Source organism: Corvus moneduloides, chromosome 1, assembly GCF_009650955.1.
Source record: "Corvus moneduloides isolate bCorMon1 chromosome 1, bCorMon1.pri, whole genome shotgun sequence".
In the NCBI taxonomy this organism is placed as follows: Eukaryota; Metazoa; Chordata; class Aves; order Passeriformes; family Corvidae; genus Corvus; species Corvus moneduloides.
The window spans coordinates 18,688,436-18,701,530 of record NC_045476.1 but is presented as its reverse complement, the minus strand read 5'-3'; the positions used below and the strand labels follow the sequence as shown (position 1 = coordinate 18,701,530).

General features: G+C 36.5%; 1 protein-coding gene across 2 annotated transcripts in view; it reads right to left on the bottom strand.

Annotated features, from left to right (window-relative positions):
* Positions 1-566: 566 nt before the first annotated feature.
* The window catches only part of ARMC4 (armadillo repeat containing 4), a 75,128-nt gene continuing 62,599 nt past the window's right edge, over positions 567-13,095 (bottom strand). For both annotated transcript variants that reach the window (XM_032110824.1, XM_032110909.1), the window contains one exon: positions 567-2,223. In XM_032110824.1, the coding sequence (XP_031966715.1) occupies positions 2,110-2,223 (114 nt within the window). In that variant the 3' untranslated portion in view covers positions 567-2,109. The remainder of the gene's footprint in view (positions 2,224-13,095) is intronic.

The following is a 13,095-nucleotide window of genomic DNA, read 5'->3' as shown; positions in this document are numbered from 1 at the left end:
CTTTATATTAATTACATGGCATCCACCAGTTTTGGCCAAAAAAGATGTATTTTTTAAATACTGGTTCTTTGCCTGTGTGGTGATCTGTATCTATTTCAACAGTTCTTCTCCTTGTAGAGAACTTAAAAACTGCAGGCATGGTAAAGGAAAAGAAAACAGCACAAGTAAATTATATTAAGTCTGGGATTAACTGTCTGAGGTCTTAAAATAAAGGTTTCAGATTAACTACTTGGAGGCATAAGGGCTACCAGTGTGAGTGAGAATGGCAAACTGAGGCCATTTCATTGTCAGAAATGTGACATTTATTGCCCTGACACCTGTATCATAAAATTAAGCTTGCTTTAGAACTTACTCTATTTGAAATCCACGCTAAACAGTCAAGTGTTCCTTGAGAGGTCATGTTAAGGACAAGAGTTATTTTCGGGGAGTTTTTTTCCCCTCAACAGTTAGAAAAATAAGCTACCATTTTACATGTTATTCATAAGTGAGACTGTGATAAACTATTTGTATCCACAGCTTCTCTCACAGAAAAGACAAAAATAAAATCAAGCCTCTTCTCTTTCAAATGAATTTGGCAAATAGCATTTATTTTAGAAGTATTTTTGGGTATAACAATGAAGCATATGATACTACTACAGCTGTGACGTCAGTATAATAATATAGACACGTTTATTCAAAATAATATACCAGGCCTGTGAGGCAGAGCTGGAAAATACCTAAAATAGCATGGTGGTCACTGGATGCTGATGGAGCTTGTGATGGACCCCATGACTATGTTGGTGTTTGCACTGATCAAAAAATACTACTTGGATTGACATTTTTATTTCCACACTGCCAGCATCTGTCCATAGCTGGCTTCCTTTAAAATAGCCTCTATACCTTCCCTAAGGGGCCAATGCAATTCTCCTTTTTCAGAATTGCACGAGTCTTCCAAAATGAAATTTTAAATGAATCTTCATGTCTGCTTCAGAGAAAACGCAAATAAAAAGGTGGATTGGCATTATGTCTTCCTTAGAAAGTTCTGTCAGTAAGGAAATTAGTCTCCTTGAGAAGTCTTGCTAGTTGGAGGAAAATAATGAAGTTACAAAATGCTTCTAAACCAAGAAAATTGTTCATTATTAAGGGAAATAAAAAAATAATTCAGAAGCAAGTCTTTGACAAATGCAAGTCATTTAAACATTTGCTTTTTTTCATTTTTGTCAGCAGTCTGTGCTTGTAATTAAGGCATTACTGCTGTCAAAGAAATACCTCAGCATTATTTGTTTAGCATGGTATGTACAGTGGGTCTGCAATTTATAATATCAATAATAATTTCTGTGGTTTTTTGAAAGCAACTGTAATTCCGAACATAATTTTATATAGAAAAAAAGTAACTACATCAATACAATGTTGTCTTGAAAAAATGAAAAAAAAAACCGCAAAAAGATAATGTGCAAATCTAAATCTAATATTGGATTCTTTATTTAGAGCTGAGTTAAACGTGTTAATTAAAATACATTTCACCACTACTTATAAAATTAAGCACTATTTTGTTTGATGTTGGTAGAAATGGGAAATTTGGAGCGATGTCTATTGCTACAGCTGTTTGCAGTCTTAATATAACACCAGATGTGAGATTCATGTATCTGCATTTTCTGCTCTCCCGTGACTCACAAGTGATCAAACATGCAAAAGCATAATGAGAGGATGACTGGGCAAGTTTATAATGCAGGGAATTTTTCAAGACATTCATAAATTGCTGCATAATCACACACGCAGAGAAGGAAAATTTATTGTTATGTCACAGATAAGCAAAAATATTTATATCCACAATGAATTAAAATTAAAGCATATCAAAAGTAGAAAATGTTTTTGACATGTCTTAACTGACAGTCTTTTGATGGATTTAATGCTAAAAGACACAGAAAATTAGGTATAAGTATTTTATCAAACCTAGGGGTGACAAACCAGTAACTTAAAAACAAACCTAAGTTTCCACAGATTTGTTTTTATTAAATTATCCTCAGCTAGATGAGCTCTGCTATGAAATACAGATTCTAGAAGGAGTAATCATGTATTTAAATGTAGCTGAATTGCTAAACAAGTGTGTTGGTAAAAGCTGCTGAAGCATCAGCCATATTTTGCTTTTTCTGTTGCCAGAGCCAATCTGCGAATGTTTGCTATGCAACCAGCTGCTGCCTCCTGCAGAGTGTCATCTGTAGAGCCTACCATGGCCAGTAGGAGCTAGCAAAAACACAGAGCAGAAAAAAACAAATCAGTGTGCTTCTGTTTCAGTGATGTTCAAATCATATCTAGAACAATGCATGAATTTACCCACACTCCTGGTAAATAAAATACCAACAGTCATATTAACAACATTGCATTAGATATAGGCATGTATCTACTGCATGTATACTTTTGTAAACATATATGTATTAACATCCACATAAAAGTGCAATGCATTATATTTTATCATATTTGTCCAGTGAATTGATATTTTCATGTCGTATTTTTTGGTTATTGTAACATGTCTGTCTATTGGTTGTGACTTGGTTTTTTTTATTATAAGGAGAAATTGCACGTGTTTTATGTGAGTCACAATTCTCCCCCCAAGGTACACCAGTATAATTGTACATGCTCAAGATTTTTAATAAACAAAGCCATGATTTTTTTTTTTTTTTTGGTCTTGATCATGAAACTGGTTTCATGATCCTTGTGTCCCATTGACTGCAGTAGGTTTCTTTATTGTCACAGAAAAACACTCATGTTAAACATCTTGAGGGATATAGATCTGGGCATATCAGTCTTAAACATTTGCATGTAGAAGTGAAAAACAAAAGCTCAAGCAAGAAAGGCACCAAACTTCTGGAGTTGCTTTAGCTTTTCAGTCATGTGTAGTAGACCCTTTACTCTGGAAATCATTCAAATTTTTCAGTGGAAAGTCCCTGGGAGTAAGGTACTGTTCAACATTAGTATGACAGAAGACAGGCCTTGGTGATAAAACATTTTTACATATCAGAAAACCATTAATAATGGGTTTGGCTCTCACTTCACTGTGTTGCAAGTCAGTGATGCAACTGCAAATGCAATAGAGCTGGAAAAGAAAAGACTCTTGCTTAGCTTAAATCAGCTCCACGCAACCCCCAGATTTCTGAAAATTTGCCAGGCTTAATGTGCGTTCAGGTATTTCGAAGCTCAGACAACTCTAATTAAAACCTGTATTTTCAGTCTGCAATACTTAGGAATCTGTATTCACCCAAACAATGTTGAGTTAAACCACAGAGAAATCTGTTATCACTCAACTCTGGTGCATATTTTTCATACAGCTAAAATATTACACAAAATTATGAACTGCTAAATATAAAAGCATAAATTGAATGCAGACATCAAATTCATACGCTACCTTTTCCTAACCTTCCAGCAGTCGTGAGGCATGGGCCACAGCTGCACACATATGGCATTTACTTAGGGAGATCAAAGCATTTTGTACTTGAGGAAGTATTTGTGTTAGCCAAATGTACAAAACAAGCATCTTTCCAGTCACCTTTCACCCTTTGACCCCTCCATGCAACATGTAAGAGTGCCTGTGATAGGCTTGAATTACATCAGAGAGAGTATTATGTCAATTAAGCATCAATGATAATTTTTTCTAGCAATCCTTCTTAAAATTTCCATTACTGTAATCAGATGTCTAGGTCCAAGTAGCTAGGTAGAATTCTTAAAATATGAACACTTCTGAAAGGATATGCCAGAGTTAAAATGACATGAGAAGAAATGATACGAGAAAGGTTTATGTTCCTATACTTTATTTTGTGTGCAAAACGTGGGCCAGGGTCAGCAACCAGAGAAGTCAGTGGACATAAGACCAAGGAGACCCCAGGTCTACCTGTAATGATAAAGCTGCTCTACGAAGCACAAAGACCAGAATGCAAGTCTTATCAAATGCCTAACTTGATTTTTTTCTTCAGAAATACTGCTGGATGAAGATCTTTCTTTTTTGCCATTTGCCATGAGCTGATTTCTCACCAGCTTAAATTACCAAGTGATTCCTTGGGTGCCTCACAACTTTCTTGTGCAATTTACAGAAGAAAACTGCTATAAATCCTTCATATCCCTGACTCAAACCCAAAAATATGTATGCACATGCTGTTCATATGGTGGTTTTGGTAAGGTTTTAAATTTGGGGGCAAGGAAACTATCTGCCTTATGCGATTATTCATTGCATCTTCACAGATCTAATGCAAGGCTTTTGCAGTGTAGTGAGTGTGGAACTCTAACATCCATAATAATTTCATATATGACTTGCATCCATGTGGAAGAGCAGATGTTCATCACAAAAATAATGTTTCGGAGATACATATCTAGTAGAAACATAGGAAAAAACAAAAATTGACCTTTGCCTTTATTATGACTACACATTAGGTAGGACTCAATTCAAGCTTAATTATCTCTTATTTTAGCCATCAGTTCTTCCTAGGCTCAAAAGACATAGGAGAATAGGTATTTTTCTGTCTCTTTCCACAGAGAATTCAATATTAAGCAATGACAATAGCTGTAGGGGAGGGTCCATGCTCTTTGTTGCAGGTGCATTTTGGAAAATCAGAGTGAGGCATCAAAGGACAGAATCCTGCATGACACCGGTTCCAAGGACGCAAATAGATGCCTAAAGAATTAGTGCTACAAATGCAATCAATGCAAACACCAATTTTTACAAAGGTATCAAATACTTGTTTTTTCCTTCTGTGTTCAGGGGATCAAGGATCAGTTTCTCTCTAATTTGCTGCTCTTCTAAATCACTGGCCAGTGGTAACTAACATCTGCAAGAACTGCCACGTCATACAAAATCCAGTACTACACTGTTTCTCAGGATTTGCACAGTGAGACTTCAAAGGACTATTCTTGGAAACACTGCCCAATACAGTAGCTGCCTCTAAGGACGGAGGATATACAGCAACATTTGTCAGTTAACCTATTCCTTTTGTACTAACAAAAAGACAGCTGAAGAGAAGATTATAAAAAATGCAAAATATTTCAATAGAAGTAGGTAATTCTGTATTTAGGAATCCAACTTGGAAGATTTTGATACAAATCCTACCTTAAATGAAATAAAAAATTATTATTTTTTTTAATAAACCGAGACATTTATAATTCTTTCACCTCCTGATTATCACTCCTTGACCCTTTCATGGGTTCAGTTCCATTTATTGGCCATTTGGGTCATCCAGTTCAGGTATGGAAATGTGTTCTTAGATAGTATATACAAACTACACCTATGTATTAAGTGTATTTGACAAGAAATCTTTTTCCTTTTTTTTTATTCCAAAGTATTAGTGCAATATGGCACGTCATTTTTCTTGATATAACACCCTTGAACTTCATGTATCCCTTCCCTTTACTGTTCAGGTATTGTTTTCTGACACATGTAAATGTTAACAGATGTGAGAAGCAGTAAAAAAAGCATGTGGTATAAATGCTTCTTTCTGGCACACAAAAGGCACTTTCCATAGACAGAGAAAGCATTTGCAGCACCATGTAGCCTTCATTTTCTGTTGGCAGGTATCTCTATTCTAAGGCTAGAGTCCAATATTTTTGCACAGTTTGCACGTCACACCAGTAAATAAGCACAAATACAAGCTGTTTGGAGAACGTACAGGGCATATGTAGCATTTCTGGATTCCAAAAGCAATGCACAGCCAAATCATTAAAATACTCAGAACAATTAAGATTTTGCCATTACTACCCCAGAATTGTGATACTATGTTTTGACAACACAATCACAGAGTAATTCAGAATGGAGGTGATCTCAGGTGGTCTCTAGCCTTGTGTCAGGCTCAAAGCAGAGTCAGATACAAAGTTCGACTGGGTTGCCCAGAGTTTTTAAGTCTGATCTTGAAAAACTTCAAGGCTAGAGATGGCGCAACATCTTTGGCAACCTAGTGCAGTGTTTGACTGACCTGGTAGGGCAAAAGGTTTTCCCTGTGCTCAGTCAGTTACTCTTGATTTAGTTTATGCTCATTGTTTCTCATCCTCTTGCCATGCATCACTGTGAAAAGCCTAGCCCATCTTTTTGATGACTGAAGTCCCTGTAGGAACTGCAACGCTGCTACTGAGTCCACTTAAAGCTCTCTCTTCTCCAGGCTGAAAAGGCCCAGTTTCCTTAGTTTCTCCTCACAGAGCAAGTGCTCCAGGTCCTGACCATCCTGGTGGTCCTCTGCTGAACCTATTATGGTTTATCTTTCCTACATCGAAGGCCAAAGCTGGGTGCAGTATTCTAGGTGTGATCTAATAAGTACTGAGGGGAACAATCACTTCCCTCAACCTGCTGGCTGTGCTCCTGCTGTAAGCCCAGTGTTGTGACTTCTTTGCTGTCAGTACACATTGCTGGCTAATGTTCTGCTTTTTGTCTACAAAATCTCCATACCCTTTTCAGTGAAACTGCTCCTCAGCATGGTGGTCTCTAGCCTGTATCACTGCAAACAGTGATGTCTTTCTAGAATTTTTCACTTCTATGAAGAAGTAGCCCAAGGGGATTTAAAAGCAGCAAAAGCAAAGGTAAGTAGTGTACCAACAAACCCTAAATCTGAAAAAATCTCAGATGGTCTCCATGTACTGGTTACAATAACTTAGAATTACTCACTTTCCTTCAGCCACAGTCACTGCAGCTTCCAGACTTGGAGTGGGGAAGCAGGAAGCATAGGGTGTCCTGTTTCCAGGAAGTATAGAGGTTTGCATGGAATAATCTCTAAATAAGGGGTTAGTCATGGGATGTGTCCACAACAAGTTTTCTAAAACAATGGAAAGTGTAAAACAAAGCTGTAGTAAAGAGGCTCCCCTGCTCACACAAAACAGATAAAAGAGCAGCCTATTCAATACTCCAGAGTCTTGTGAACATGAAAGAAAATTATGAATAAGAATAACTATATAAAAAAATATTTATGCCCTTTTTGTCCTGGCTTCTTTAGGTTTTCTTCCCTGTAAAGCAAATCTTATTTGAATTTTTCTAATCAGAAGGAAATATGGACAAACTCCTTCAACAAGATTCATATCTATACTGGGAAGCTACTCAGAGTTCAGATAGAGCTTAAAATTCCTGGAACTAAAGACATATACTTCAGTACAACATCTTGTAGATTGACATAGCATTTCCAGTTAGTGGTAGGACTCGCCTTCTTTTTTTTTTTCTTTTTTAAATTTAGATTTAGTATCTGGCTTCTTTTACATACAACATTTCCTGAAGGATGCTAAATTTCTAGTGCTGTGATTTTCTAATTGCGTAACACTTCTTTTACAAAAAAAGACATAAAAAAGACATTTTTCACGTGTTTTTTATAAATCTAACCTAAAAGAAAAAAAGAATGCTTTAAATAAAAGCATATGGTAGAAGCTTATCCAAGAAAGTATCAGTCTAGATCCAGCCAGCATTTTCTAACTTTCAACACCATATTGCACACTGGAAAATATTAAAGCACCTAGTTTGAGTGTTACGTTACACATATTCCTATGAAAATACTTCTCATAAAATTAAATTATAAATAATAAAACATACTCCACAATCAAAGCATAATGAAGGTTAAGCTAAGTCACTGTTTCTAAACTAAAATTCAGGCCAATTTCCTGATTTCCCCTTTCAGCTGAATGAAAGGGTAAGACAACATGTACCATACCCAGACTCTTAAGAAGAAGATGCTCATGTAAGTTCTGAGGTGTTTTTGTTTTCTTTTTCATTTCTTAGGGGGCGCAAAGAAAACAGATTTCAAACTAAAGTCCCATGCACTAGGTAACACTCTGAGCTAGCAGCTGTACAAAATCCAGTACCAAGAAACTCCAGTAAAGGGGAAGGATGGGCAGGGCTGACACTCACTGTGCTGATTCCCCCTTGCACAGGGTCTCTCCTCTCCAGGACTAAAGTCAGAGCAACCTCTAGTGCAGCCTAGTTCACTCATTCTGAACATAAGAGGTAAAACTGAAGCTCTCTGGCTGGTGTGGGAGAAATTCTGGGAAGATTACACCTGGTTTCTTTTCCTTTCTTGTCCTATTTCTGTCTTTTCTCTCTCCCATGAAGCACATCTCCATTCTGGCAGCCACAGGAAAAGGACAACAACTTTTCTGAATCACTCAAGAATGGCTGGGGGGTATGAGGAGGTCCAAAGGATGCAGCTTGGGCTAAGGCACACCTGAACGCGGTGGCAGCTGGCAGGCTGGCCAGGAACTGTCTCTTCTTTCTCATCTTTCCCTTCCTCCCTCAGGAAGAGCACAGGAGCCAGAAAACCTGTGCACTTCCTGCAAAGAGGTGCAGGACTTTGAGTTATGATGAGAATAAACTTGTCTGCAGTTTGTTGTGCACTTAAACCATCTCAACTTTCTCAGGACTTAGGACAGGTGACTCATCCTTGGCAAGTCATTTTTCCTATGTGACTGCCTGTGACGAAACGACTGTTGGCAAGATGAATCCCACAAAATACCAGGAAATGAGGGAAGAAGAAGAGTAGGGCTTGATAGTCTCAGTAAAGGATTCTGAATATATGATTACTGGTACTTTACCATGAGATGTTTACTATTTTGTTAGAATAAAGAGCTTCAGTGAGCTACAACTGATTTTACACCATGATAGATCTGAAGTTTAAAATCCTTCTGGGTACAGCTTCATTTTTCCATTTTTCCTACCTGCTGTCCATTTTTGTCTATTTTGTTTAGTCCCCTCTTTTGTTACAACTAAACTGAAAGGCATTTGGGACAAGGGCCATATTTCTTCAACATCTGAATCGTAACAGCACTCTTGAAAAGAAATCTCTTGACCACAAAATAATAACATACAAAATAAGAATATAGTTGTCATACTAATAAGGTTAAATGTTGCATTGCATTACTTTGGAGAAATACATACAACCCGAATCCCTAAAGGGAATTACAATACGGTACACACACACATACTTGCAAATGTTTATACAGCTACAAAATATGAATAAACTCTACAGCTCTTTCTCCACCTCATCTATTTTACTGTCCATTTCTTACATAGTTATTTAGAGAAGGATTCCCTCCTTCTCTGCAAAGACATAATAAATGGGCAAAGAACTGTGAATATCAGTGTCAAGGAGAAAGTCAACAAAATGCCAAATGGTGAAATATAGAATAGTTTAAAAACTGCAAATTTGCAGACAACTTTAAAATATACTAAATTTAAAGGTTTTCCCATCTCAGTTGGCTACTTACAGGATTTCAGAGGAATATTGACAACTATTCCAGGTGTAAATCTAACTACACATAAACATATAATGCAAAGATGAAGTAAATAAATAAAAGTAGTGATCAAAATAATTTCTAGTCTTTGTTTAAAAGGTATAATTATATGTAACTAATTGAAGACCTTAAAGGCAGACAGCTTGAATCTACATTCAGCTGTAAGATGTTTGGTGCGATATTAAGAAAGAATTCAATCATCATGAACATTCCAGTGTACAAAAAGTCTTACGGGATATAAAATTCATCCCATAAAAAAACAATTGGCAGATATGATAATCCAAAAGTGATGAAGCCAAGGGTCTCACAGCATATTTTTATTTGAACCACTTTCTGTATTTTATTTTTATTTCATTGCTGTTTTCAAAAGAAGATTAACATATAAAAGGCTTTTGGTGGCATAGAGAGAATAAATAACTTTTTTTGTATTTTCAATAGAGTGACAGTTCAATTTTTTTTTTTTAATTTCATGGGAAATTAACTTTATTAAGATTAAATTATGAGCCTGCTTACTTATTATATGGAATGGACATTCAAAAAAGTGAACTTATGTCATGGATGTCCCTTTCCTTTCATAATTTACTTTGGCTCAGGAACATGTTGGGGACTATCCTTCCTTTATATCATTGCAAGCCTGATCAATTTTTCTTTTTGTATTTCCTGCTCCTTTTCCATACTTACCTTCTTTTTCACTCTTTGCTTTCCTTTTCATTTTGCAGGAGCATGACTTTTACCTTTCCCTTCCTTCTCAAACATTACTGAGGAGGTAGTATAGGACATGGAGAAAGAATTGTTAATTCAGTTTTGTTTCAAATTTGTTAACATTACTATGGATAGAAATACTATAATTTTGCCTATCTCTAGCAATCATACGAAGATTATATAAACCTTAATCAGGGGAAGTTGCAAATAAACTATCAGCTGCAAGTCAGAGGAAAAAAATGAGGTTTAAGCTGTCCTTAACCCTGACATTCTGAATGGTTCTGCCTGATTTCTCAGCAATGCCCTGAAAACATGACGTGAGTTTTTTTCCTTCTGGTTTGTCTGATATTCCTGAAATGCACTCTAACTATTCTGTCTTTGAAGACAACACTGAACTGCAGTAAAGGGACACTACAGTTTTCAGACTTTTAACAAATTTTGCCGTGTTTCTCTCAAGTGCATCTTATCCTGAGAAGAGGGGTCAGAGAACATAATCTGACTGCACCAGTATTTTAAAAGTGTGTTAGATCTATTGGTATGCATGAACTGACTTGAAACTCTCTTCTGTATTCAATTGCAGGTGCTGATTTTGATCTCTAAAGTTAATATAGCTTTAGGTCCAATGGTCTAAGGGTCTGTCTCTCTTCCTATATACAATCATTATAATCAAAACCAGTGAGGTGCTTTTGCTAGTAAACCTTACATATCAAAGTCTGGGGATAAAAGCAGGATGTTCTCCTTGTGAATTTGTACAATAGCATTTATTTGAAATAAGGAGCCAGGGTATTTTAAAATTGTTTGGTTTTTTTTTTGTGGCACACAAGAAGACTGTTCTATAGTCTTATGTTTTAAGATGTGGGGGTGGCAACAGTGCATACATTTACATAAACTGGAAGATGAGTGGTACTGTTCAACATATAATCTGATTTTAGACAAGAAAATGTACTAGAAAATGTTCAATTAGAACTCAGGGTAAATAAATGTATGGATGGTATGAGCACAGATCTGCTCTATTCATACAAATGTGAAACTGAATGTGATGAAGCAAGAAAAGATCTGGGGCTGTTCATGGGCAAAAGTACATGTATAGTCCATGAACATGAATAGGTTCATTCATACTGGTAAGTCTAAATGTATGATATCAGAAAATTAAATGTATGATACCATTTATTTGCCAAGATTCTCAAACTGCTTTTTTTGTTACTAGAGAAAACCAGATTATTTTATACTACGGAGTCAACTTCCTATAATCAACCCAAATTTCTTTATGAACAGTCTGGTCAGTTGTCATAGATATATTTACAAGTGCTGGAAATTTGTGTGCTTTTTAAAAGTCTGTGTAGTGGAAAAACGTTACCATGTACACTTACTGTGTCAGATACATACTTTGGTTTTTTGGTGATTAAAACAAAGGGAGTTGCTTGAATTAGCACTCCAGTCAGGCCATAGTCAACCAAAGTATTTTTGATTTGCATACAGTTCTTTAGAGGGGAGTTAGATATTTTTTCAAAAATAAGCAAAACATCTCTCCAAAGCCACTCAAGGACTCTGTCCACAAAGTGCTTGAATGGCTGCTGGTTTTTGGAAGCTTTGTGAGATCAGAGACTTTTAAAAATACTGCGTAGCATGCAAACAAGCAAGCAATAATACCTGTCTGACTTGTGTATGTCAGCCAGGAAATATTAGAGAGCTTGACTGCTTCCTTCCCTCTCTAAAGTTGTAACTGTGAAGTAGAGAATGAAAAATTAATTAATAGAGGTTAAATTTAAAACTTTCTCTGATTAGAGCAAAAGCCTCTTTCTCAATTTTTTTATTAAATTTTCAACTTCAATTCCAAGCTTCAGGTTTTGGAAATGTTTTTGGCTTATTCATTTGCTTGAGCTTTTTTAGTTCTATAAAAAGAAAGTTATAGTTGTGCTTGGGCAAGTGGAGGTTGTACCACATGCGTAAAAGCTTTGCTAAAGCTGGTTAAAGCATGCGGGGGAAGATGTGAAAACTAATTTTCTAAAACCATGCAACTCTGTGCTTTGACACAGGGAAAAAAAAAATCATGTGAACCTTCTACCTGAATGCTACTGCAGAAGGTAAAAAGAAGCACAATTTAAACCTGGTGTGGTGGTTACTTTGTCTCTCAGGGAGGATGAAATGGTTGGCGTTAACCAGCTACCCAAGACATTATTTCAAAACACTGGGCAAGCACAAGAACATTACTGACCACATGTTGGACTTTCTTGGGTGAGTATGTTTGGGGCATTCTGCCACCTAATAAAAACAATATGTGGAAGTTGGTTTAAGAGAAAGTACTACTCCCACATGGGGAATGTACTCTCTACTTCACCAGCTCCCCACTCAAACATGCTACTTTTTCATTTAAACAGTGCATCATGGGCTTGATTCATGATGACAATTAAGAAACTTAACATCCTTCCCTGAACAGAAGTATCTTTATGCAGAATATTATAAATTTTGTGAAAGAGTGGTTTCTCAAAATACAATTCCCTCATGTGAATTTCTGATGCTGAAGAATTAAACAGACTATCAGTTTCTCCCCCCACACTCCAGGATGTCAACAAAAATTTAAAGATAAATAACACCTATATTTAACTGCAAGTTTTATGAGGATTCTTGGATTATGAGACCAAGAGCAGAAAGATTAACAGAAACAGCCTGATCAATCAAAGTCAGGGCTTCATAGTGTCCCCAACTGTATCCTACATTGAACATTTTTCTGTCCAAATTGTTTGCAAGGACTTTATTGCCTCACCCAAACATTTGGACATCTTTTCAGTTCTAACCAATAACTACTGGCAGTCCTTCTGCATCCACTGCACATGCAGTATGCAAAACTGTTCAGTGTAGCAAATCCATGAAAGGGAAAATCTTTGCACTGAGCTGTGACGTATTTGCACAGGAGATTTGACCTCCATGGCTCTGCACTGTGAATTGCAGTTTGCAATTGTCTCTGCACTACCATGGAGAACTGTACTGTCAGCAGTTTGCGACCTCACCATTTACCACCCTTCCCATTATCATTTATGAAATACTAAATGACAAGATCCCCTGGCTCCAAAACTTCATCCTAATTCTTACACTTTGATTCCTCAGTTTTAAAGAGTTATTTATGCTCTTTAGGACTGTGCCTTCTCACCACATAGCATTTTAACATCTTTAACA